Raw genomic sequence first — 27,901 nt, 5'->3', positions numbered from 1 at the left:
TTGTGAAGATGAATCACGTTTGGATCAGCCAGGATTTTCAAACCACAGTGCCTGATGCATCATCTATGGTGCCACACCAACACTCTGACAAAAGAAACCTGTTTCTTCTGGCTACCTGCTTCAACTACTTTTCTGATACTGCCACCCGCCTGATGCCACACCTGCTGCCAGGTGCTCATGCTGCTGCCACCTCCACACTATGTTACTGTGCCACTCTGTGGTCCACTCATGCTGCTGGTACCTCAATGCTATGTTACTGGACCACTCTGTGGTCTCCTCATGCTGCTACCACCTCAACGCTATGTCACTGGGCCACTCTGCGGTCTTCTCATGCTGCTGCGATCTCACCACTCTGTGTTCTCCTCATGCTGCTGCCACATCACTACTCTGTGGTATCCTCATGCTGCTACCACCTCAACACTATGTCACTGGGCCTCTCTGTGGTCTCCTCATGCTCATTGATGATGTAATCGCGCTCACCACGTGGTGAGCACATTGACATCAGCGCAGGTCTTGCTGAATGAAGATAGAAATATTCTATCTTAATTCAGCAGGACCTGCGCTGACGTCAACACACTCACCATGTGGCAAGTGCGATTACATCAAAGCTCCTTTTGCAGGTCCTGAAAGGTGAAGAAAGAAGATGATGCCGACTGCGCGAACAACAGGATGAGGTGAGTTAATTTTATTTATTTTTTTAACCTCTCAAGCCCCATTTTAGTAAGCATTCTGTATTAAGAATGCTATTATTTTCCCTTAAAACCATGTTATAAGGGAAAATAATACAGTAAATTGACTTTTATCAATTTACTAACATCATCTCCTAGCAACCATGCGTGAAAATCGCACCTCATCCACACTTGTTTGCAGATGCTTGTGATTTTCACGCAGACCCACTAATTTCTATGGGGCCTCTGTTGCCTGAAAAACACCGAATTTAGAACATGCTGCGATTTTCACACAACGCACAAGTGATGTGTGAAAATTACCGCTCATCTGAACAGCCCCATTGAAGTGAATGGGTCTGGATTCAGTGTGGGTGCAATGTGTTCACCTCACGCATTGCAACCACATGGAATTCTCGCCTCTGTGAAAGGAGCCTAAGGGTTCACTATTGGGGTTGCTTCCTCTGCTACCCTGGGGCGCCTTCTAAAGGGGCCCTCATCTGCGGATGATGATGATGATGAGGGGGTAGAGGAGTAGAGGAAAGTGGCATCCTCTTCTCCCTTACTGGCATACTCAGTATCGGAGGCAAGCATGGTGTATGCCTCTGAGTATACTCGTTGGGATTGACGGGCCATTTTTATTTTATTGGGGTGTGATGTGTGAAATGTGTAAACTTTTATTTCATTTGAGGGTTATGTATGTTGTGTTTTCACACGTGAATGGGCTTGTAATAAGTTTGAAATTTAATTCTGCACAAAAAAAAAAAACTTGCAGTGCAAACTGAGCAGACGCGATCAGTAATAAACACTACTGGTGGGTGCTCAGTAGTTGCAAAATGCATGTACGCAGATGGTGTGTTTGTGCACAATGCTAACCTGATATTAACTGAAATATATATATATATATATAACTACCAGTAACTGCAGGTCTTGTTTCACCCCCCAAAAAAAAATTTGCCTCAGAAATGTTCAGATGTAAATGAGCACACTACTGATCGGTGCTCTGCAGCACACACGTACGCACACAAAAATTGTAAAAAGCAGAGTGGATCCAGCATGCATGTGGATCCAACACTCCCTGAACTTTATGGCGGCCATTATGGCGCATGACAGGTAGAATTTAGTGTTAGGACCCGTCTAACAGAGATCGCCTTGACGTTCGGCAGACGGGCTCAGATGGTTTTGTACAAAATGCATTGGCCAAGCATCTCACTTTATAAATAAGCGTAGCATTAGCACTATCATTTTTGGCATTATTATACTTTATCTGATTTGCAGACTGCTGCTGCATTGTCTTTTTTTCCTCTAGGTCTTTGCCATGGCGGCGTGCACCTGCGCACTGGGAGGTGCTGACTCACCCCTTTTTTTTGCAGATATAAAATTATATATATATATATATATATATATATATATATATATATATATATATATACACACACACACACAGAAATATAAAACTCTCTATATATTCATATAAAGCCCTAACTACAATTTCTTATTTTTGAACCCAAAAAATGATAAATTGGCAAAAAAAAATTGAAAAAAAGCGCAAGAAATAATCCTGCTTATCAGGCAGGTACGCACTGAACAGCACTTGGCAGTCACAGCTCGCACACAGAAAAAGTGGTGCAGAGCTGAAAAAAAAAAAAAAAAAGTGCACGATCCAAATGGCGTCCATAAAAAAAGGATGGGGGGGAGGGGACAGGGATGGAGGGTGGTTTGGGGATCTGGAACAGATTAAAATGAAAAATAAAAATAAAAAATCAGTGCAGCTATTCCAGATGTTTTCCTTTTCTTCCTTCTTTTTTTCTTCTTTCAGCAGGAAAGGGTTAAAAGCTCAGTGGTGGTGCACAACAAGTCCCAGCAAGCAAACAGCAGCACAGAACCTCTCTGCACGCAGTCATCAGCTAGAATGGCTGTATGCGGGAGGTTCTGCCCTTTCCTGTGCAGCTATAGTGCTGCCATTGGCTCGAGCATTGTTCCAGCCAATCGCAGCGCACACAGGGGACGCAGCGCATGCCAAACACTGCCTCACCTCGGAGACCGGTGCTGGGCAGTTCAGCAACGGTCACCTCCCCCTGACCTCCCCCTGGCCCGCCCCCCGCTGCTGTATACATTGACCGGCCAATCGCAGCACTTGAAGCATGGATGCCTGCCGGTAAGTGTCCTGATTCCGCTGTGATGGTACTTTCTAATGGCACCATTTACAGTTGCATACCATGTAGTAGGTAGCGGAAAAATAAATCCAAATAGGGTAGAATTGGGAAAAAATGCAATTCTGAAAAAAGGTTTTTATATATTTTTTTTTTTTGACTATGTGGTAAAATTGACCTGTTATCTTCATTTTCCAGGTCAGTACGGTTACAACAATACCACACTTTTATAATTTTTCTTGCGTTCTAATACTTAAAAAAAATAAAATAATCTTTGAGGGAAAAAAATAATTTTATAACCATATTCTGACCCCGACAACTTTTTGTAGTTATGTGTATGGGGCTGTGTGAGGGCAAATTTTTTGCGTGATGATCAGTTTTTTTCAGAGATACCAATTTTAAGTGTGTTTGAATTTTTGATCACTTTTTATGAAAAAATTATTGCGTAGTTGAAAAAAAAAATTGCAAATTGGCTGTTTTTTTTTCCATTGCGCCATTAATATTGTTATATTTTAATTGTATGGGCATTTTCGCACGCAGAGATGCCCATGATGTTTATTTTTTTTATTGGTTAAGTATTTTTATTTTAAGGAAAAGGGGGGGGGGGGGTGATTTGAACATTTAGTTTTTTTCATTTTTAGTTTTTTTCTTGTTGGATTCGAGGGATTCGTGGACTCGAATCCCAACCAAATTTAGTCAAATTCGAATCCGACGAATCCCGATATCCGCCGCCATGCCGCACAGCGTGGTGGGCGGCTGTATCAACAGAGGGAGGAGGGACTGGATTAGGAATGACACCGGGGACCGGTGCAGTCCCTGTATTCTAATGCACCGGCCTCGCTCACTGTAGTATAATCTTATCTAACCTGCACTTTATGAATGAAGCAGGCGGCACGGGCGTGTAAAATAGTGAGTGACGCGCCGCCCGTCCGTCCTCCCGGCCTGCCTCCTCCCTCCTCTCTGCTACGGAACTTAATGTTGTAAGTAATACAGATGGATTACACATAATTATTATATCTTAACAATGCAGGTTATATAACATTATACTACAGTGAGCGGGGCGGGTGCATTAGAATACAGGGACTGCACCAGTCCCCGCTGTCATTCCTAATCCAGATGCCAGCCCCCAGCCCCTGTATTAGGGGTCATTCACACTGCAGGGACACTGTTATGGGGGGGATCTCTGGATGGCACATATCATAAGATGCTATATATATATATATATATATATATATATATATGTCATCCAAAGATCACCCCCATAACAGTGCCAAGCACAGATCCCCCATAACAGTGCCATCCACAGATTCCCCCATAACAGTACCATCCAGAGATCCCACATAACAGTGCCATCCAGAGATCCCCCATAACAGTGCCATCCACAGATTCCCCCATAACAGTACCATCCAGAGATCCCACATAACAGTACCATCCAGAGATCCCACATAACAGTGCCATCCACAGATCCCCCCCCATAACAGTGCCATCCACAGATCCCCCGCATAACAGTGCCATCCACAGATCCCCCATAACAGTGCCATCCACAGATCCCCCATAACAGTGCCATCCACAGATCCCCCATAACAGTGCCATTCACAGATCCCCATAACAGTGCCATCCACAGATCCCCCATAACAGTGCCATCCACAGATCCCCCATAACAGTGCCATCCACAGATCCCCCATAACAGTGCCATCCACAGATCCCCCATAACAGTGCCATCCACAGATCCCCCATAACAGTGCCATCCACAGATCCCCCATAACAGTGCCATCCACAGATCCCCCATAACAGTGCCATCCACAGATCCCCCATAACAGTGCCATCCACAGATCCCCCCCATAGCAGTGTCATCCACAGATTCCCCACATAAGTGTTTGGATCACTTTGTTTCTTACACCATTCACGCAATTCTTATGTACAGGATTCGTAGGATTCGAGATTCCAAAGATTCAATAGATTTGAGGACCTTTTCGGATTCGGATTAAAAAAATATTGGATTTGTCCCACCTCTAGTCCATAGTGTTTATTGATGGTTAAATAGTCATCATTGAACACTTAATTTGGAATATAACAATACAATGCTGCCACCTAGTGGCCTGTAATGTTATATTCCTGAAATAGGCGCCGAAGCCTCAAGCAGTATTTCAGAGAAGTAACAGGTCCCCCAAACTCAGCCGGGGAACGCCATTACCGGACCGGAAAAGCGTGACTTCCGGTCCCGGGCTGATCAGATGCTGTGGTCACATTTGACCACGGCATCTGAAGGGTAAGATATATGCGGTCAGTCTTATGGCATACATATGCCACGGGTCTCGCGAAATTAAAAAAAAGCAGAAACCCGGTGGCTAAGGCGCTCTCGCGTACATGTTTAGGAACCGGACATCTGTTGTACATATACGGCACAGGTCCTTAAGGGGTTAAGTGCTAACAATAATGTCATCCTTGTATTTATTCCAGGTCCTTTACACTGTGCATTCCTATTAGTGTTATGTAACTGTTATGTTCATGCATTATGCCTGTTCACCAGCAGGTGGCAGTATTGACAACTATCTTTTGATAGAATGAAACTCACTATTACATTCTTCCCCTTTGGGGCAGAAGTGGGACAGTCCTGCTTCCTACCAAAGGGAGGGGCTGCAGTTCTAGTTTATTCCAGTCTAAGCTAAGCGAGCGTTGGAGACAGATCTGTGGAAGATGTAACAGTAAGGGGAAAGTTCCCCTGCTGCAGCAGGAGTCTCTCCAGAGGGAAGTCACTCATAAAGCAGAGTTATCAAGTTTGCCTGCCAGTTTATGCCAAAGCCTGCTGGGACCAAGAGAAAGCCTGAATATTTTTGGGATGAAAGTTTATGCAAGTAAAGCTGTTGAACTTTATCAAGGTCTGGACTCCATCTCCTAACTCAACTAATTCCCTTTATTGCTTCGCAGCCAAAACCTGGAGATGGGCTGTATTCAGGTAGGAATACTGTGACACGCAAAAAACTATTAGGGCCGCACTACATCACTCGGCATTCCTACAGAACTGGGACACAATCGCATTGGGACACAATTGCATATAAATACATTGTACAGATACCTGGTTGTTTACAAGTAACAGGTTGTATACAAAGATTGTACAGGTATCAGGTTGTATATAGGTGAAGGGTTGTATACATACATTGTAGAGATATCTCTGTCGGGGATGATTTTCCTCTACCCATACGATTTCTTGCAGCACAGGAATAGGGCTCCATGTCCCTGCTCACATTCCTCACTGTGATCTCCCGTCCTGTGTCTGGTAATTTGGATTTCCCTTTGTACCATTCATAATTATATACAGCAGGATTGGAGAAGCTGCTACATTGCAACTTCACATCACTTCCTTCCATCACTTCATCTATACCGATGACAGCGACAGTCACATTTTTTGGTGCATCTGTGAAAGAAAATATAAATGTATTTATTTATTGACATTATTAGCAGAATTGTTCAGAGAAGCAATTTAAGAACTAATTGAAAAAAAGGGTTCTCAAAGCCTAACCTCAACAGAATATCTTTATATAATAGGGTAGTTGTGCAGTAAGCTCCCCCTAGTGGTGGCTATAGGCAGATAATATTCTAGAATTTAGAAATGTCAGCTGTCATGTGGGTGCACATGAGGGATTTCACGTTCTGGCCATTATGTGACTATAGCCTTTAGCATTTTTCCCTCTGTAGTGTGTCAAAAAAATTTCTGGACAGGTGGGTGAAAACTAGCTTCTGTCATGTACGGATGTAGTTGAGTTAACACTCATGCTTTATGATACATGCTACCTAAACTAAATGCGTTAAGCAAACACCTTTAATTGCTTTTCAATGGCTTTTGTCTCAAGATATCGCGATGAGTTAAGAAAGTAAGAATTAGTCTTACCGGTAATGATGTTTCCAGGAGTCCGACATGACAGCACTACATGGAGGTTGTCTCCCCCGCCCACTATTGGGACAGGAAACAGAGGTTAAAAGCCCCCCCCCCACCCACCTTCACCAGTGTTTTATAGATTATCACACAATAATGGGTATCATAGCACAAAAGAAACAAATTAACTAATAGGGAGGGAACTACCAGTGCTGTCATGTCGGACTCCTGGAAACATCATTACCGGTAAGACTAATTCTTACTTTCCAGGACGTCCTCCATGACAGCACTACATGGAGTAGGAATACCAAATTAATCCAATAACTAGGGAGGGACTGCAGCCTGAAGAACTTTCCGCCCAAAAGACTGGTCAACATTCCCTGACACATTTAATCTGTAATGCTTACAAAAGGTTTGGGAGCTTGCCCAGGTGGCCGCCTTACATATCTGTTCGATAGAAGCATTCGCATGCATTCGCAAGCATTCGGCCCATGAAGCCGAGACTGCTCTTGTAGAATGAGCCCTAACCTCTTGGGGACAGGGGAGCTCCTGGCTCTGATAGGCTTCTTTAATGACTATCTTAATCCATCTTGCCAATGTCGCTTTAGAAGCTTTCTTGCCTTTATTGCGGCCTGAGAACTGAACAAAGAGATTTGAGTCCAGTCTAAAGGTACTGGTAACGTCTAAGTAGGAAAGGAGGGAACGTCTGACGTCTAGAAGGTGGAATTCTTTCTCCCTTTTCGGTCTTTGGATCTGTGTAGAAGGTTGGCAGTACAATTTCCTGGTTGCGGTGAAAGGAAGAAACTACCTTAGGTATAAAGGACGGGTCTAGCCTTAATATGACCCTATCTTCACAGATTGTAAGGTACGGCTCACGGATGGTGAGGGCCTGGATCTCCCCTAGTCTACGGGCTGATGTGATGGCTACTAAAAACATCATTTTTAAGGTTAGGTTTCTTAAGCTACTCTCGTGTAGGGGGCTCAAAGGGTGGTTTTGTTAAGGCCTTAAGCACTAGCGACAAGTCCCAAGGCGGAACCAAAGATCTTAGTGTTGGTCTAATCCGCGTGGTTGCCTTTAAGAACCTGCTTACCCATCGATTTTCTGACAGAGAATAATTTAGAAACCAACTCAAGGCTGCAGTTTGCACCTTGAGGGTACTGGGCCTAAGACCCATGTTGAATCCTTCCTGGAGGAAATCAAGAATATCTCCTAGACTCGGGAGCAGGGGATTCTTCCCTCTCAGCGTCATCCAGGAGCAGAATTTCTTCCAGATTTTATTATAAATCGCCGATGTCACCTGCTTATGGCCTCTCTGGATAGTGGCTATTACTTTGTCCGAGAACCCCTGTAATTTTAACAAGTCCCTTTCAGAAGCCACGCTGTTAACTTCAGCTTTTTTTTTTCCGGACTCCAGATTGGACCCTGGTGCAGCAGGTCTGGTCTGAGAGGGAGAGGAATCGGATCTTCTTGACTCAGAGAGGACAGGACTGGGAACAAGGCTTGTTTCGGCCAAAAGGGAGCTATGAAGATCACCTTGGACGATTCCCTGCTGATTTTTCTTAGGGCTACTGAAATCAGGGGGAAGGGAGGAAACGCATACGCTAGCTTCATGTCCCAGGACTGGGATAAAGCGTCTACTGCTGTGGGATGATCGGCAGGGTTCCGGGAGAAGAAGGAGGTTGTTTGAGCATTCTCCCTTGAAGCAAAGAGGTCGATTTCTGGGTACCCCCATGAAGCTGTCAATTCCAGAAACACCTGTCTGTTCAGAGTCCACTCGTTTGGATCTATAAGGTGTCTGCTGAGGAAATCTGCCGACTGGTTTTTTGAACCCTGTAGGTGTACTGCAGAGATTGATAGCACATTCTCCTCGGCCCAGGAAAAAAATTTGTTTGTTAAACTCTGGAGAAGAGGGTATCTTGTACCCCCCTGATGTTTGAGGAAAGAGACCGCTGTCATGTTGTCTGATAGGATTTGTATGTTTTGACCGCTTAAAAGATCCTGACTCTGTTTGAGAGTCTCCCACACGGCCTGAAGTTCTCTGAAGTTTGAAGACCTGTTCTTTATGGTCTGACTCCAAGTTCCTTGGTAGTAGTAGATTCCAACCTTTGCACCCCAGCCCTGTTGGCTGGCATCTGTAGTTACTACGACATATGGACTTAGGTTCCAGGAGACGCCCTTTGACAGGTTGCTTGCTATCTGCCACCAATCCAGGGATCTCCGAGCATTCACCTTTATCAGGATCTTCCGGTCTATGGATCGGTGGTCCCCGTCCCAGACAGACAGGATCATCTTCTGTAGGATTCTCGTGTGATGCTGACTCCACGGTACCGTAAATATGCAAGAAGTCATCAAGCCCAGGACGCTCATGGCGTTTCGGATGGTGCACACAGATTTTTCCTGAAACGCTTTCAATTTCCTGACAAGGTTCTGCTGCTTTTGAGGTGGAAGGAAAGACCTCTGTAGGTTCGAATCTAGCAGCGTTCCCAGGAAGATTTTTCTGGTCTCTGGTACTAGGTCCGACTTTTCCCAATTTATGATCCAGCCGAGATCCTGTAAGAGGGATATTGTTGTCTGTGTATGTGCCGCTAGAACTGGAGCAGAGTCTGCGGTTAGGAGAAGATCGTCTAGATAGGGTACAATCTTTATTCCCTTCAGTCTGAGAAAGGCCACTAGCTCTATGACTAACTTTGTAAACACCCGGGAGGCTGTTGAAATCCCAAAGGGCAGGCACTGAAACTGATAATGGTTTACTTTCCCTGCCTCCCTTACCGCGAACCTTAGGAATTTTTGGTGGTCCGGATGTATTGGTACATGGTAATATGCATCTTTTAAGTCCAAGGTGCACATTACCGCTCCCTGAGAAATGAGGGGTGTTGTCGATCTTATCGATTCCATCTTGAAACGACGGTACTTTATGAAGACGTTTAGGGGTTTTAAGTTGATTATGGTTCTGAATGAACCGTCTGGCTTTTTGACCAGGAATAACCTTGAATAGAAGCCCCTGCCTTCCTGACCCGCGAGTCACTGCGCCCAGCTTCTTCAAATTTGTGACGTCTTTTAAAAGATTTTCCTGAGGTGTATCTCCTCCGTACCCTGTCAGCACAAATTTGTGTTGCGGAACAGACATAAACTCTATCCTGTATCCCTCCTGAATAATTTGGAGCACCCAAGGGTTCTGGGTTATTTGGCTCCATGCTGGGAGAAAAGATCTTAATCTTCCCCCGACTGGCCTGGCGTCATTGTTTGTCTTGGGAAGTGTTGGGGTTAAGCAGAAATCCTCTGCCCTTACCCCCTTTAGGATAGGACCATCTTCCCGATTTGCCCTTGTCTTTATACGCTTGGTTCTTTGGCTGAAATTTTTTCCAAAAAAAATGTGTCTTTCTAGTTTTTGTTTCAGGAAACCCTATCTTTTTATCTGAGGCCTTTTCAAGAATTCTGTCCAGGCTAGGGCCAAACACATATGATCCTGAAAAAGGAATTGTACATAGTTTATTTTTTTAGGTGAGATCACCAGACCAGTTCTTTAACCACAAAGCTCTTCTTGCGGTGTTTAGAAGGGCCCCACTTTTAGCTGCGAACCTGACTGACTCAGCCGAGGCGTCCGCTGTAAAGGCCGTTGCCATCTTCAGGAGTGGGATAGTCTCCAAGATGTCCTCCCTGGGAGTTCCCATTGACAAGTGATTCTCCAGCTGAGATAACCACAATAGTAAAGACCTAGCCACAGATGTGGCTGCAACGTTAGTGGAGATCAAGGCTGCCGAAGCCTCCCAAGATTTTCTCAGGAGACCGTCGGCCTTGCGGTCCATGTGGTCTTTCAGCTGGGAGGAGTCCTCGAATGGGATTGCTGTTTTCTTAGCTACCCTGGCGACCGGGGCGTCTATCTTTGGGATTTCCTCCCATAGTTTAGTGTCCTCTTTGTCAAAGGATAGACGACTTTTGAATTCTCTGGGAATAAAAAGCCTCTTTTCCACATCTTCCCACTCATCCAGGATCATCTGCTTTAGGCTGGAATGCAAAGGAAAAACTTTTTTCCGTTTAGTAATCAGGCCTGCAAACATTTCCTCCTGAATGGACCTTTTAGTTGGTTCGTCTGGGATATCCATGGTCTGTCTAACCGCAGTCAGAAGGGAGTCCATATCCTCAGATGAGAAACAATATTTGCGTTTCTCCTCGTGGGATGAGGAAGGTAAAGACTCTTCTTCCTCCTCCTCTCCTGAATATTCCATCTCAATAACCTCTGGGTCTGATTCCAAGGCTTCCCTGGGTCTTTTAATCCCAGTGGTCTGCTCCACCACCTTAGGCGCTATTAAGGAGGAAACTGATGCTTTGACTTCTTCTTTAATAATGGCTCTAAGGTCTGTTAAAAGGGACGACTGTTCCTCTTTCATCATTTTGTTAATGCAATCCGCACAAAGTTTCTTTGCATACGACTCCTGAAGCCTTTTGCTGCAGATAGCGCATCTCTTAGGCTTCTTTTTAGCATCCACCTTTAAGGTAGGATCTTTTTCCCCCTAGGAGACATGATGATAGAAACAGGCTATAATGCTTGCTAAACCTATCACCGTACACCACCCTGCAGTGCTGGGTTTACTCACATATCCCTGGGCAGGAGGGTCTGGGGACTGCTCTCTCATACTGGCTGACTCCATAACTTGAGGGACTCACACTCAACCCCACCAGACTTTAAATGCCACTGGCACTTACCCCTCCTGGCGTGAATGCTCCTCCCCTTCCTTCCGGTCACTGCAGGGGTTCCGGACGGGACGCGAGGCCCAAACGCTAGGCCTCTAGCGTCCCTTGCCGCGGGGATCAAACACAGGGAGCCGCCATGTTGGATCCGGTGTCGGAGGTTACGCACATGCGCACTCCTTCACCGGCGTCTCAACGTCACTTCCGGATCAGCGCCGAAACCGGAAGTAAAAGAAAAAAAAGCGCTCCGGCTCCCGCGTCTCCCCTGGAGAGAGCATCCTGCAGCCCAGAGCCCCAGCGGGGTTGCGGCTACCATTCCCCAGCCCCTGCAAACGTCCTTTCCAGCAGTGAGCCGCGTGACCCACAGGTACTGGAGGGGCTGGGAGGCTAAGGGACCCCAGCTTAGGGATTTTAGCCTGGCGTTTAGAAAAAAGAGATTTTAGAAAACAAAAAAAAAGGTCTGAAGAGAGACCCTCTCTCTGCCCTGTCCATTATTGGGACAGGAAAAAAACACTGGTGAAGGTGGGTGGGGGGGGGGGGGAGCTTTTAACCTCTCTGTTTCCTGTCCCAATAGTGGGCGGGGGAGACAACCTCCATGTAGTGCTGTCATGGAGGACGTCCTGGAAATTTGAGTTAAGAGCTTAAGTGCTAACCCTGCTACATCTGTATACCCATACACATGTACAGCGTTATGCTTGGAGAGATGTCGGGAGCCGGCTGCACTCCCCAGAGCTACAAGCAGCACTGTGGCTCCCTGAGACAGCTGATCGGCGAGGGTGCCAGGTGTCAGACCCTCTCCTGTGTCATCCACAGATTCCCCACATAAGTGTTTGGATCACTTTGTTTCTTACACCATTCACACAATTCTTATGTATAGGATTCGTAGGATTCGAGATTCCAAAGATTCTATAGATTCGAGAACCTTTTCGGATTAAAAAAATATTGGATTTGTCCCACCTCTAGTCCATAGTGTTTATTGATGGTTTAATAGTTCATCATTGAACACTTCATTTGGAATATAATAATATGGAATATAACAATACAATGCTGCCACCTAGTGGCCTGTAATGTTATATTCCTGAAATAGGCGCCAAAGCCTCAAGCAATATTTCAGAGAAGTAACAGGTCCCCCAAACTCAGCCGGGGAACGCCGTTACCAGACCGGAAAAGCATGACTTCCGGTCCCGGACTGATCAGATACTGTGGTCACATTTGACCACGGCATCTGAAGGGTAAGATGTATGCGGTCAGCCTTATGGCTGAACGCATACATATGCCACGGGTCTTTGCTATTTAAAATAGCAGAAACCCGGTGGTTAAGGCGCTCTCGCGCACATGTTTAGGGACTGGACTTCTGCTGTACATATACGGCACAGGTCCTTAAGGGGTTAAGTGCTAACAATAATGTAATACTTGTATTTATTCCAGGTCCTTTACACTGTGCATTCCTATTAGTGTTATGTAACTGTTATGTTCATGCATTATGCCTGTTCACCAGCAGGTGGCAGTATTGACAGCAGAGCTCTATCTTTTGATAGAATGGAACTCACCATTACTTTATTCCCCTTTGGAGCAGTTGCAGTTTTAGGTTATTCCAGTCTAAGCTAAGCTAGCGTTGGAGACAGATCTGTGGAAGATGTAACATTAAGGGGAAAGTGCCCCTGCTGCAGCAGGAGTCTCTCCAGAGGGAAGTCACTCATAGAGCTCCATGACTCCTTGCAGAATTTACCTACAGAGTGTCAGGAGGAGGTCAACAGCCAAAGGCACCCCAATCCAGGGATACCAGAACCGACCAAAAGTCTATTAACCACAACCAAGCCGAGTTCAGCACAGCATAGAGAGAAAGCAGAGTTATCAAGTTTGCCTGCCAGTTTATGCCAAAGCCTGCTGGGACCAAGAGAAAGCCTGAATATTTTTTGGATGAAATTTTATGCAAGTAAAGCTGTTGAACTTTATCAAGGTCTGGACTTGATTTATTATCCATCTCCTACCTCAACTAATTCCCTTTATTGCTTCACAGCCAAACCCTGGAGATGGGCTGTATTCAGGTAGGAATACTGTGACACGCAAAAAACTATTAGGGTCGCATTACATCACTCGGCATTCCTACAGAACTGGGACACAATCGCATTGGGGCACAATTGCATATACATACATTGTATAAGTACCTGGTTGTATACAAGTAACAGGTTGTATACAAACATTGTATAGGTATCAGGTTGTATACATACATAGGACAGGTATCTGGTTGTATACATACAGTACAGACCAAAAGTTTGGACACACCTTCTCATTTAAAGAGTTTTCTTTATTTTCATAACTATAAAAATTGTAGATTCACACTGAAGGCATCAAAACTATGAATTAACACATGTGGAATTATATACATAACAAAAAAGTGAGAAAGAACTGAACATATGTCATATTCTAGGTTCTTCAAAGTAGCCACCTTTTGCTTTGATTACTGCTTTGCACACTCTTGGCATTCTCTTGATGAGCTTCAAGAGGTAGTCACCTGAAATGGTTTTCACTTCACAGGTGTGCCGTGTCAGGTTTAATAAGTGGGATTTCTTGCCTTATAAATGGGGTTGGGACCATCAGTTGCGTTGTGGAGAAGTCAGGTGGATACCCAGCTGATAGTCCTACTGAATAGACTGTTAGAATTTGTATTATGGCAAGAAAAAAGCAGCTAAGTAAAGAAAAATGAGTGGCCATCATTACTATAAGAAATGAAGGTCAGTCAGTCCGAAAAATTGGAAAAACTTTGAAAGTGTCCCCAAGTGCAGTCACAAAAACCATCAAGCGCTACAAAGAAACTGGCTGACATGCGGACCGCCCCAGGAAAGGAAGACCAAGAGTCACCTCTGCTGCGGAGGATAAGTTCATCTGAGTCCCCAGCCTCAAAAATCACAGGTTAACAGCAGGTCAGATTAGAGACCAGGTCAATGCCACACAGAGTTCTAGCAGCAGACACATCTCTAGAACAACTGTTAAGAGGAGACTGTGTGAATCAGGCCTTCATGGTAGAATATCTGCTAGGAAACCACTGATAAGGACAGGCAACAAGCAGAAGAGACTTCTTTGGGCTAAAGAACACAAGGAATGGACATTAGACCAGTGGAAATCTGTGCTTTGGTCTGATGAGTTCAAATTTGAGATCTTTGGTTCCAACCACCGTGTCTTTGTGCGACGCAGAAAAGGTGAACGGATGGACTCTACATGCCTGGTTCCCACCGTGAAGCATGGAGGAGGAGGTGTGATGGTGTGGGGGTGCTTTGCTAGTGACACTGTTGGGGATTTATTCAAAATTGAAGGCATACTGAACCAGCATGGCTACCACAGCATCTTGCAGCGGCATGCTATTCCATCCGGTTTGCGTTTAGTTGGACCATCATTTATTTTTCAACAGGACAATGACCCAAAACACACGTCTAGGCTGTGTAAGGGCTATTTGACCATGAAGGAGAGTGATGGGGTGCTGCGCCAGATGACCTGGCCTCCACAGTCACCGGACCTGAACCCAATCGAGATGGTTTGGGGTGAGCTGGACCGCAGAGTGAAGGCAAAAGGGCCAACAAGTGCTAAGCATCTCTGGGAACTCCTTCAAGACTGTTGAAAGACCATTTCAGGTGACTACCTCTTGAAGCTCATCAAGAGAATGCCAAGAGTGTGCAAAGCAGTAATCAAAGCAAAAGGTGGCTACTTTGAAGAACCTAGAATATGACATATTTTCAGTTGTTTCACACTTTTTTGTTATGTATATAATTCCACATGTGTTAATTCATAGTTTTGATGCCTTCAGTGTGAATTTGCAATTGTCATAGTCATGAAAATAAAGAAAACTCTTTGAATGAGAAGGTGTGTCCAAACTTTTGGTTTGTACTGTACATTGTACAAGTATCTGGTTGTATATAGGTGAAGGGTTGTATACATACATTGTACAGGTATCTGGTTGTATATAGGTGAAGGGTTGTATACATACATTGTACAGGTATCTGGTTGTATATAGGTGAAGGGTTGTATACATACATTGTACAGGTATCTCTGTCGGGGCTGATTCTCCTCTACCCAAATGATTTCTTGCAGCACAGGAATAGGGCTCCATGTCTCTGCTCACATTCCTTACTGTGATCTCCCGTCCTGTGTCTGGAAATTTGGATTTTCCTTTGTACCATTCATAATTATATACAGCAGGATTGGAGAAGCTGTTACATTGCAACTTCACATCACTTCCTTCCATCACTTCATCTATACCGATGACAGCGACAGTCACATTTTTTGGTGCATCTGTAAAAGAAAATATAAATTGATTTATTGACATTATTAGCAGAATTGTGCAGAGAAGCAATTTAAGAACCAATTGAAAAAAAGGGTTCTCCAAGCCTAACCTCATCAGAATATCTTTATATAATACGGTAGTTGTGCAGTAAGCTCCCCCTAGTGGTTGCTATAGGCAGATAATATTCTAGAATTTAGAAATGTCAGCTGTCATGTGGGTGCACATGAGGAATTTCACTTTCTGGCCATTATGTGACTATAGCCTTTAGCATTTTTCCCTCTGTAGTGTGTCTAATTTTTTTCTGGACTGGTGGGTGAAAACTATCTTCTTTCATGTACAGATTTAGTAGAGTTAACACTCATGCCGTATGATACATGCTACCTAAACTAATTGCGTTAAGCAAACACCTTTAATTGCTTTTCAATGACTTTTGTCTCAAGATATCGCGATGAGTTAATAAATTTGAGTTAAGAGCTTAAGTGCTAACCCTGCTACATCTGTATACCCATACACATGTACAGCGTTATGCTTGGAGAGATGTCGGGAGCCGGCTGCACTCCCCAGAGCTACAAGCAGCACTGTGGCTCCCTGAGACAGCTGATCGGCGAGGGTGCCAGGTGTCAGACCCTCTCCTGTGTCATCCACAGATTCCCCACATAAGTGTTTGGTTCACTTTGTTTCTTACACCAGTCACACAATTCTTATGTATAGGATTCGTAGGATTCGAGAGTCCAAAGATTCAATAGATTCGAGAACCTTTTCGGATTAAAAAAATATTGGATTTGTCCCACCTCTAGTCCATAGTGTTTATTGATGGTTAAATAGTCATCATTGAACACTTCATTTGGAATATAACAATACGGAATATAACAATACAATGCTGCCACCTAGTGGCCTGTAATGTTATATTCCTGAAATAGGCGCCAAAGCCTCAAGCAGTATTTCAGAGAAGTAACAGGTCCCCCAGACTCAGCCGGGGAACGCCGTTACTGGACCGGAAAAGCATGACTGCCGGTCCCGGGCTGATAAGATGCTGTGGTCACATTTGACCACGGCATCTGAAGGGTAAGATGTATGCGGTCAGCCTTATGGCTGAACTCATACATATGCCACAGGTCTTTGCTATTTAAAATAGCAGAAACCCGGTGGTTAAGGCGCTCTTGCGCACATGTTTAGGGACTGGACTTCTGCTGTACATATACGGTACAGGTCCTTAAGGGGTTAGGAGCTAACAATAATGTAATCCTTGTATTTATTCCAGGTCCTTTACACTGTGCGTTCCTATTAGTGTTATGTAACTGTTATGTTCATGCGTTATGCCTGTTCACCAGCAGGTGGCAGTATTGACAGCAGAGCTCTATCTTTTGATAGAATGGAACTCACCATTACTTTATTCCCCTTTGGGGCAGTTGCAGTTCTAGGTTATTCCAGTCTAAGCTAAGCTAGCGTTGGAGACAGATCTGTGGAAGATGTAACATTAAGGGGAAAGTGCCCCTGCTGCAGCAGGAGTCTCTCCAGAGGGAAGTTACTTATAGAGCTCCCTGACTCCTTGCAGAATTTACCTACTGAGTGCCAGGAGGAGGTCAACAGCCAAAGGCACCCCAATACAGGGATACCAGAACCGACCAAAAGTCCTTTAACCACAACCAAGCCGAGTTCAGCACAGCATAGAGAGAAAGCAGAGTTATCAAGTTTGCCTGCCAGTTTATGCCAAAGCCTGCTGGGACCAAGAGAAAGCCTGAATATTTTTTGGATGAAATTTTATGCAAGTAAAGCTGTTGAACTTTATCAAGGTCTGGATTCGATTTATTCTCCATCTCCTACCTCAACTAATTCCCTTTATTGCTTCACAGCCAAACCCTGGAGATGGGCTGTATTCAGGTAGGAATACTGTGACACGCAAAAAACTATTAGGGTCGCACTACATCACTCGGCATTCGTACAGAACTGGGACACAATCACATTGGGACACATTTGCATATAAATACATTGTACAAGTACCTGGTTGTATACAAGTAGCAGGTTGTATACAAAGATTGTACAGGTATCAGGTTGTATACATACATAGGACAGGTATCTGGTTGTATACAACAGGTTGTATACATACAGTACAGACCAAAAGTTTGGACACACCTTCTCATTCAAAGAATTTTCTTTATTTTCATGACTATGAAAATTGTAGATTCGCACTGAAGGCATCAAAACTATCAATTAACACATGTGGAATTATATACATAACAAAAAAGTGTGAAACAACTGAAAATATGTCATATTCTAGGTTCTTCAAAGTAGCCACCTTTTGCTTTGATTACTGCTTTGCACACTCTTGGCATTCTCTTGATGAGCTTCCAGGGGTAGTCACCTGAAATGGTTTTCACTTCACAGGTGTGCCCTGTCAGGTTTAATAAGTGGGATTTCTTGCCTTATAAATGGGTTTGGGACCATCGGTTGCATTGTGGAGAAGTCAGGTGGATACACAGCTGATAGTCCTACTGAATAGACTGTTAGAATTTGTATTATGGCAAGAAAAAAGCAGCTAAGTAAAGAAAAACGAGTGGCCATCATTACTTTAACCCCTTAAGGACATAGGACGTACCGGTACGCCCTATTTCCCGAGTCCTTAAGGACCCAGGACGTACCGGTACGTCCTAACTTTAAATCGGGATTCCGGCGCCCCAGGGGTTAATCTGAACAGGATGCCGGCTGAAATCATTCAGCCGGCATCCTGTCACAACGCCAGGGGGCGATCGCAGCAAACCGCAGGTCAATTCAGACCTGCGGTTTGCTGCGCTTTTTGCAGTTTCTGATCCCTGCGGTCCCTGACCGCGGGGATCAGAAACTTTAGAGTGCCTAAATTAGAGATTTTGCACCCCCTCTGCCTCCCTGCACGATTTGATGGCGGCGGGTGTTTGTCACAGGCGGTGGGGGCGTTGCGGGAGGTGCGGCAGGCGGGATCGCGATCCCCCGCCCGCCTTCCCTTGAATAATCGTTGGCGTCTAGTGGGTTATACTAGGGTGCCAGCACATTGCTGACACCCTGGTATAAACGGCTGACATCGTTGATGCGATGTCAGCCGTTTCACCCTTTTCATACAGCGGTCCGTACGGACCGCTGTATGGAAAAGGTTAACAGCGCAGGGAGCTCCCTCCCTCTCCGATCGGGGGGCTGCTGTGCCTTTGCAGCCCCCCGATGGAGAGGGAGAGAGCCCCCAGGCAGCCCCCCGAAGCCCCGTCCTCACCCTTCCCTGTCTGCGAAGTTGTGGCAGACGGGGAAGGTTCCCATGGCAACAGCACGCCTGCTCAGGCGTCCTGCTGTCCATGATGCTGAACAGATCTATGATAAAAGCAAATATCTGTTCAGTGTAAGTAAAATACAGTACAGAACCCTATAGGGTTCTGTACTGTATTTTACAGACATCAGACCCACTGGATCTTCAAGAACCAAAAAAATAATAATATATATATGTAAAAAAAGAGAGAAAAAAGTAAAGATAAAAAAAAAAACATTTATCACTGAATAAAAATTTAAAAAATAAAATACACTACACATATTAGGTATCACCGCGTCCGTAACGACCTGATCTATAAAACGGTCATGTTACTTTCCCCGCACGGTGAACGCCATAAAAATAAAAAAATAAAAACTATGAGAAAATTTAAATTTTGCCTACCTTACTTCCCAAAAAAGGTAATAAAAGTGATTAAAAAAAGTCGCATGTACGCTAAAATAGTACTAATCAAACCGTCATCTCATCCCGCAAAAAATGAGACCCTACTCAAGATAATCGCCCAAAAACTGAAAAAACTATGGAGACTATGGAGACACTAAACAATTTTTTGGTTTTAAAAATGAAGTTATTGTATAAATCTTACATAAATAAAAAAAATGGTATACATATTAGGTATCGCCACGTCCGTGACAACATGCTCTATAAAATTACCACATGATCTAACCTGTCAGATGAATGTTATAAATAACAAAAAAAAAAACGTGCCAAAAAAGCTATTTCTTGTTACCTTGCCGCACAAAAAGTGTAATATAGAGCAATACTGCCACCCTATTCTGTACTTTCTAAAATGGGGTCACTTTTTGGGAGTTTCTACTCTAGGGGTGCATCAGGGGGGCTTCAAATGGGACATGGTGTCAAAAAAACAGTCCAGCTAAATCTGCCTTCCAAAAACCGTATGGCATTCCTTTCCTTCTGCACCCTGCCGTGTGCCCGTACAGCAGTTTACGACCACATATGGGGTGTTTCTGTAAACTACAGAATCAGGGCAATAAATATTGAGTTTTGTTTGGATGTTAACCCTTGCTTTGTAACTGGAAAAAAAATATTAAAATGGAAAATCTGCCAAAAAAGTGAAATTTTGAAATTGTATCTCTATTTTCCATTAAATCTTGTGCAACACCTAAAGGGTTAACAAAGTTTGTAAAATCCGTTTTGAATACCTTGAGGGGTGTAGTTTCTTAGATGTGGTCACTTTTATGGAGTTTCTACTCTAGGGGTGCATCAGGGGGCTTCAAATGGGACATGGTGTCAAAAAAACTGTCCAGCAAAATCTGGCTTCCAAAAACCATACGGTGCGCCTTTCACTCTACGCCCCGCTGTGTGGCCGTACAGTAGTTTACGGCCACATATGGGGTGTTTCTGTAAACAGCAGAGTCAGGGCAATAAAGATACAGTCTTGTTTGGCTGTTAACCCTTGCTTTGTTAGTGAAAAAAATGGGTTAAAATGGGAAATTAGGCAAAAAAATGAAATTCTCAAATTTCATCCCCATTTGCCAATAACTCTTGTGCAACACCTAAAGGGTTAACGAAGTTTGTAAAATCAGTTTTGAATACCTTGAGGGGTGTAGTTTATAGAATGGGGTCATTTTTTGGCGGTTTCTATTATGTAAGCCTCGCAAAGTGACTTCAGAGCTGTAGTGGTCCCTAGAAATTGGGTTTTTGTAAATTTCTGAAAAATTTCAAGATTGGGTTCTAAACTTCTAAGCCCTGTAACATCCCCAAAAAATAAAATATCATTCCCAAAATAATTCAAACATGAAGTAGACATATGGGGAATGTTAAGTCATCACAATTTTTGGGGGTATTACTATTGTAGGGATTCGCTCTGGTAGGCAGGGTAAGCGGATGCAGTACAGAGGCAAAAACAAGGTTGTAAAGCAAAAGTCAGTGTTTATTCACACAACAAGGAACAAAATAACACCAACACTTGGCAGAGTCCTGGTGTTAATTCACACCGCAGGAATTCCTCCGTGGTTTTTCACACAGCAAAAAGTCCAGCAAACTCAAACAAACATGTCACCTGGATATCCACAGCAGGCTTTTAGGGCGCCTGGCTTCCAGCTGGTGGCTCTCATGCAGCTCCTAGAAACCCAGAGCCTTCACAGCTCCACTCTCATTTGGAGGAACATACCACAACCAGCTGAGCTTCTGGCTGAGCTTTTAAACCCCAGCCCAAAACCTGGCCTGGACGTGGGGAACAGCCACCCACCCTGCTCTTTAGCTGCTCCCAATAAGAACCGGCTCGGATCGGCTTTTCAGCCACACTAAGAATAAACAGTGTCAGCGAGCACTAGCTGCGGCTGACACATAAAATAACCAGTTCTTATCTCACCGAGGCCAGGAACCTCGGTGACACGTACCTTCCATCAATGACGGACCCCTGCGCCTTCCTACACTATGTATTACAGAAGTAGAGAAACTGAAACTTTGAAATTTACTAATTTTTCTAAATTTTTTGTAAATTTGGTATTTTATTATGCAAATTTTTTTATTTTTTTGACTTTATTTTACCAGTGTCATGAAGTACAATATGTGACGAAAAAACAATCTCAGAATGGCCTGGATAAGTCAAAGTGTATTAAAGTTATCAGCACTTAAAGTGACACTGGTCATATTTGCAAAAAATGGCCTGGTCCTTAAGGTGAAAATGAGCCTGGTCCTTAAGGGGTTAAGAAATGAAGGTCAGTCAGTCCGAAAAATTGGAAAAACTTTGAAAGTGTCCCCAAGTGCAGTCACAAAAACCATCAAGCGCTACAAAGAAACTGGCTGACATGCGGACCGCCCCAGGAAAGGAAGACCAAGAGTCACCTCTGCTGCGGAGAATAAGTTCATCCGAGTCACCAACCTCAGAAATCGCAGGTTAACAGCAGCTCAGATTAGAGACCAGGTCAATGCCACACAGAGTTCTAGCAGCAGACACATCTCTAGAACAACTGTTAAGAGGAGACTGTGTGAATCAGGCCTTCATGGTAGAATATCTGCTAGGAAACCACTGCTAAGGACAGGCAACAAGCAGAAGAGACTTCTTTGGGCTAAAGAACACAAGGAATGGACATTAGACCAGTGGAAATCTGTGCTTTGGTCTGATGAGTCTAAATTTGAGATCTTTGGTTCCAACCACCGTGTCTTTGTGCGACGCAGAAAAGGTAAACAGATGGACTCTACAAGCCTGGTTCCCACCGTGAAGCATGGCGGAGGAGGTGTGATGGTGTGGGGGTGCTTTGCTGGTGACACTGTTGGGGATTTATTCAAAATTGAAGGCATACTGAACCAGCATGGCTACCACAGCATCTTGCAGCGGCATGCTATTCCATCCGGTTTGCATTTAGTTGGACCATCATTTATTTTTCAACAGGACAATGACCCCAAACACACCTCCAGGCTGTGTAAGGGCTATTTGACCATAAAGGAGAGTGATGGGGTGCTGCGCCAGATGACCTGGCCTCCACAGTCACCGGACCTGAACCCAATCGAGATGGTTTGGGGTGAGCTGGACCGCAGAGTGAAGGCAAAAGGGCCAACAAGTGCTAAGCATCTCTGGGAACTCCTTCAAGACTGTTGAAAGACCATTTCAGGTGACTACCTCTTGAAGCTCATCAAGAGAATGCCAAGAGTGCGCAAAGCAGTAATCAAAGCAAAAGGTGGCTACTTTGAAGAACCAAGAATATGACATATTTTCAGTTGTTTCACACTTTTTTGTTATGTATATAATTCCACATGTGTTAATTCATAGTTGTGATGCCTTCAGTGTGAATTTACAATTGTCATAGTCATGAAAATAAAGAAAACTCTTTGAATGAGAAGGTGTGTCCAAACTTTTGGTCTGTACTGTACATTGTACAGGTATCTGGTTGTATATAGGTGAAGGGTTGTATACATACATTGTAGAGATATCTCTGTCGGGGCTGATTTTCCTCTACCCAAATGATTTCTTGCAGCACAGGAATAGGGCTCCATGTCTCTGCTCGCATTCCTTACTGTGATCTCCCGTCCTGTGTCTGGTAATTTGGATTTCCCTTTGTACCATTCATAATTATATACAGCAGGATTGGAGAAGCTGTTACATTGCAACTTCATATCACTTCCTTCCATCACTTCATCTATACCGATGACAGCGACAGTCACATTTTTTGGTGCATCTGTGAAAGAAAATATAAATTGATTTATTAACATTATTAGCAGAATTGTGCAGAGAAGCAATTTAAGAACTAATTGAAAAAAGGGTTCTCCAAGCCTAACCTCATCAGAATATCTTTATATAATACGGTAGTTGTGCAGTAAGCTCCCCCTAGTGGTGGCTATAGGCAGATAATATTCTATAATTTAGAAATGTCAGCTGTCATGTGGGTGCACATGAGGAATTTCACTTTCTGGCCATTATGTTAATACAGTCTTTAGCATTTTTCCCTCTGTAGTGTGTCAAAAAAAAATTTCTGGACTGGTGGGTGAAAACTATCTTCTTTCATGTACAGATTTAGTAGAGTTAACACTCATGCCGTATGATACATGCTACCTAAACTAAATGCGTTAAGCAAACACCTTTAATTGCTTTTCATTGGCTTTTGTCTCAAGATATTGCGATGAGTTAAGAAATTTGAGTTAAGAGCTTAAGTGCTAACCCTGCTACATCTGTATACCCATACACATGTACAGCGTTATGCTTGGAGAGATGTCGGGAGCCGGCTGCACTCCCCAGAGCTACAAGCAGCACTGTGGCTCCCTGAAACAGCTGATCGGCGAGGGTGCCTGGTGTCAGACCCTCTCCTGTGTCATCCACAGATTCCCCACATAAGTGTTTGGATCACTTTGTTTCTTACACCATTCACACAATTCTTATGTATAGGATTCGTAGGATTCGAGATTCCAAAGATTCAATAGATTCGAGAACCTTTTCGGATTCGGATTAAAAAAATATTGGATTTGTCCCACCTCTAGTCCATAGTGTTTATTGATGGTTAAATAGTCATCATTGAACACTTCATTTGGAATATAACAATACGGAATATAACAATACAATGCTGCCACCTAGTGGCCTGTAATGTTATATTCCTGAAATAGGCGCCAAAGCCTCAAGCAGTATTTCAGAGAAGTAACAGGTCCCCCAAACTCAGCCGGGGAACGCTGTTACCGGACCGGAAAAGCGTGACTTCCAGTCCCGGGCTGATCAGATGCTGTGGTCACATTTGACCACGGCATCTGAATGGAAAGATGTATGCGGTCAGCTTTATGGCTGATCGCATACATTTGACACGGGTCTCTGCTATTTAAAATAGCAGAAACCCGGTGGTTAAGGCGCTCTCGCGCACATGTTTAGGGACCGGACTTCTGCTGTAAGTATATGGCACAGGTCCTTAAAGGGTTAAGTGCTAACAATAATGTGATCCTTGTATTTATTCCAGGTCCTTTACACTGTACATTCCTATTAGTGTTATGTAACTGTTATGTTCATGCATTATGCCTGTTCACCAGCAGGTGGCAGTATTGACAACTATCTTTTGATAGAATGAAACTCACTATTACATTCTTCCCCTTTGGGGCAGAAGTGGGACAGTCCTGCTTCCTACCAAAGGGAGGGGCTGCAGTTCTAGTTTATTCCAGATTAAGCTAAGCTAGCGTTGGAGACAGATCTGTGGAAGATGTAACAGTAAGGGGAAAGTTCCCCTACTGCAGCAGGAGTCTCTCCAGAGGGAAGTCACTAATAAAGCAGAGTTATCAAGTTTTCCTGCCAGTTTATGCCAAAGCCTGCTGGGACCAAGAGAAAGCCTGAATATTTTTTGGATGAAAGTTTATGCAAGTAAAGCTGTTGAACTTTATCAAGGTCTGGACTCCATCTCCTACCTCAACTAATTCCCTTTATTGCTTCGCAGCCAAAACCTGGAGATGGGCTGTATTCAGGTAGGAATACTGTGACACGCAAAAAACTATTAGGGTCGCACTACATCACTCGGCATTCCTACAGAACTGGGACACAATCGCATTGGGACACAATTGCATATACATACATTGTACAGGTAACAGGTTGTATACAAGTAACAGGTTGTATACAAAGATTGTACAGGTATCAGGTTGTATACATACATAGGACAGGTATCTGGTTGTATACATACATAGGACAGGTATCTGGTTGTATATAGGTGAAGGGTTGTATACATACATTGTACAGGTATCTCTGTCGGGGCTGATTCTTCTCTACCCAAATGATTTCTTGCAGCACAGAAATAGGGCTCCATGTCCCTGCTCACATTCCTCACTGTGATCTCCCGTCCTGTGTCTGGTAATTTGGATTTCCCTTTGTACCATTCATAATTATATACAGCAGGATTGGAGAAGCTGTTACATTGCAACTTCATATCACTTCCTTCCATCACTTCATCTATACCGATGACAGCGACAGTCACATTTTTTGGTGCATCTGTAAAAGAAAATATAAATGTATTTATTTATTGACATTATTAGCAGAATTGTGCAGAGAAGCAATTTAAGAACTAGTTGAAAAAAAGGGTTCTCAAAGCCTAACCTCAACAGAATATCTTTATATAATAGGGTAGTTGTGCAGTAAGCTCCCCCTAGTGGTGGCTATAGGCAGATAATATTCTAGAATTTAGAAATGTCAGCTGTCATGTGGGTGCACATGAGGAATTTCACTTTCTGGCTGTTATGTGACTATAGCCTTTAGCATTTTTCCTCTGTAGTGTGTCTAATTTTTTTCTGGGCTGGTGGGTGAAAACTATCTTCTTTCATGTACGGATGTAGTAGAGTTAACACTCATGCTTTATGATACATGCTACCTAAACTAATTGCGTTAAGCAAACACCTTTAATTGCTTTTCAATGGCTTTTGTCTCAAGATATTGCGATGAGTTAAGAAATTTGAGTTAAGAGCTTAAGTGCTAACCCTGCTACATCTGTATACCCATACACATGTACAGCGTTATGCTTGGAGAGATGTCGGGAGCCGGCTGCACTCCCCAGAGCTACAAGCAGCACTGTGGCTCCCTGAAACAGCTGATCGGCGAGGGTGCCAGGTGTCAGACCCTCTCCTGTGTCATCCACAGATTCCCCACATACACTGCGTGCAGAATTATTAGGCAAATGAGTAATTTGACCACATCATCCTCTTTATGCATGTTGTCTTACTCCAAGCTGTATAGGCTCGAAAGCCTACTACCAATTAAGCATGTCAGGTGATGTGCATCTCTGTAATGAGAAGGGGTGTGGTCTAATGACATCAACACCCTATATCAGGTGTGCATAATTATTAGGCAACTTCCTTTCCTTTGGCAAAATGGGTCAAAAGAAGGACTTGACAGGCTCAGAAAAGTCAAAAATAGTGAGATATCTTGCAGAGGGATGCAGATCTCTTAAAATTGCAAAGCTTCTGAAGCGTGATCATCGAACAATCAAGCGTTTCATTCAAAATAGTCAACAGGGTCGCAAGAAGCGTGTGGAAAAACCAAGGCGCAAAATAACTGCCCATGAACTGAGAAAAGTCAAGCGTGCAGCTGCCAAGATGCCACTTGCCACCAGTTTGGCCATATTTCAGAGCTGCAACATCACTGGAGTGCCCGAAAGCACAAGGTGTGCAATACTCAGAGACATGGCCAAGGTAAGAAAGGCTGAAAGACGACCACCACTGAACAAGACACACAAGCTGAAACGTCAAGACTGGGCCAAGAAATATCTCAAGACTGATTTTTCTAAGGTTTTATGGACTGATGAAATGAGAGTGAGTCTTGATGGGCCCGTGGCTGGATTGGTAAAGGGCAGAGAGCTCCAGTCCGACTCAGACGCCAGGAAGGTGGAGGTGGAGTACTGGTTTGGGCTGGTATCATCAAAGATGAGCTTGTGGGGCCTTTTCGGGTTGAAGATGGAGTCAAGCTCAACTCCCAGTCCTACTGCCAGTTTCTGGAAGACACCTTCTTCAAGCAGTGGTACAGGAAGAAGTCTGCATCCTTCAAGAAAAACATGATTTTCATGCAGGACAATGCTCCATCACATGCGTCCAAGTACTCCACAGCGTGGCTGGCAAGAAAGGGTATAAAAGAAGAAAATCTAATGACATGGCCTCCTTGTTCACCTGATCTGAACCCCATTGAGAACCTGTGGTCCATCATCAAATGTGAGATTTACAAGGAGGGAAAACAGTACACCTCTCTGAACAGTGTCTGGGAAGCTGTGGTTGCTGCTGCACGCAATGTTGATGGTGAACAGATCAAAACACTGACAGAATCCATGGATGGCAGGCTTTTGAGTGTCCTTGCAAAGAAAGGTGGCTATATTGGTCACTGATTTGTTTTTGTTTTGTTTTTGAATGTCAGAAATGTATATTTGTGAATGTTGAGATGTTATATTGGTTTCACTAGTAAAAATAAATAATTGAAATGGGTATATATTTGTTTTTTGTTAAGTTGCCTAATAATTATGCACAGTAATAGTCACCTGCACACACAGATATCCCCCTAAAATAGCTAAAACTAAAAACAAACTAAAAACTACTTCCAAAAATATTCAGCTTTGATATTAATGAGTTTTTTGGGTTCATTGAGAACATGGTTGTTGTTCAATAATAAAATTAATCCTCAAAAATACAACTTGCCTAATAATTCTGCACTCCCTGTAAGTGTTTGGATCACTTTGGTTCTTACACAATTCACACAATTCTTATGTATAGGATTCGTAGGATTAGAGATTCCAAACATTCGATAGATTCGAGAACCTTTTCGGATTAAAAAAATATTGGATTTGTCCCACCTCTAGTCCATAGCGTTTATTGATGGTTAAATAGTCATCATTGAACACTTCATTTGGAATATAACAATACGGAATATAACAATACAATGCTGCCACCTAGTGGCCTGTAATGTTATATTCCTGAAATAGGCGCCAAAGCCTCAAGCAGTATTTCAGAGAAGTAACAGGTCCCCCAAACTCAGCCGGGGAACGCTGTTACCA

At 43.7% G+C, this 27,901-nt stretch overlaps 1 protein-coding gene across 2 annotated transcripts in view; it reads right to left on the bottom strand.

The window, feature by feature from the left end:
* LOC122929123 (B-cell receptor CD22-like) overlaps window positions 1–27,901 on the bottom strand; it is a 518,995-nt gene that overhangs the window by 84,907 nt on the left and 406,187 nt on the right. For both annotated transcript variants that reach the window (XM_044282611.1, XM_044282613.1), the window contains 4 exons: window positions 25,105–25,362; window positions 22,832–23,089; window positions 15,412–15,669; window positions 5,976–6,233 (listed from right to left, as the gene is read on the bottom strand). In XM_044282611.1, coding sequence (XP_044138546.1) covers window positions 5,976–6,233; window positions 15,412–15,669; window positions 22,832–23,089; window positions 25,105–25,362 — 1,032 coding nt within the window. The remainder of the gene's footprint in view (window positions 1–5,975; window positions 6,234–15,411; window positions 15,670–22,831; window positions 23,090–25,104; window positions 25,363–27,901) is intronic.

Source organism: Bufo gargarizans, chromosome 2 (assembly GCF_014858855.1).
Source record: "Bufo gargarizans isolate SCDJY-AF-19 chromosome 2, ASM1485885v1, whole genome shotgun sequence".
NCBI lineage: Eukaryota > Metazoa > Chordata > Amphibia > Anura > Bufonidae > Bufo > Bufo gargarizans.
The sequence above is the reverse complement of the archived record's forward strand: the minus strand, read 5'-3'. Positions and strand labels throughout refer to the sequence as shown.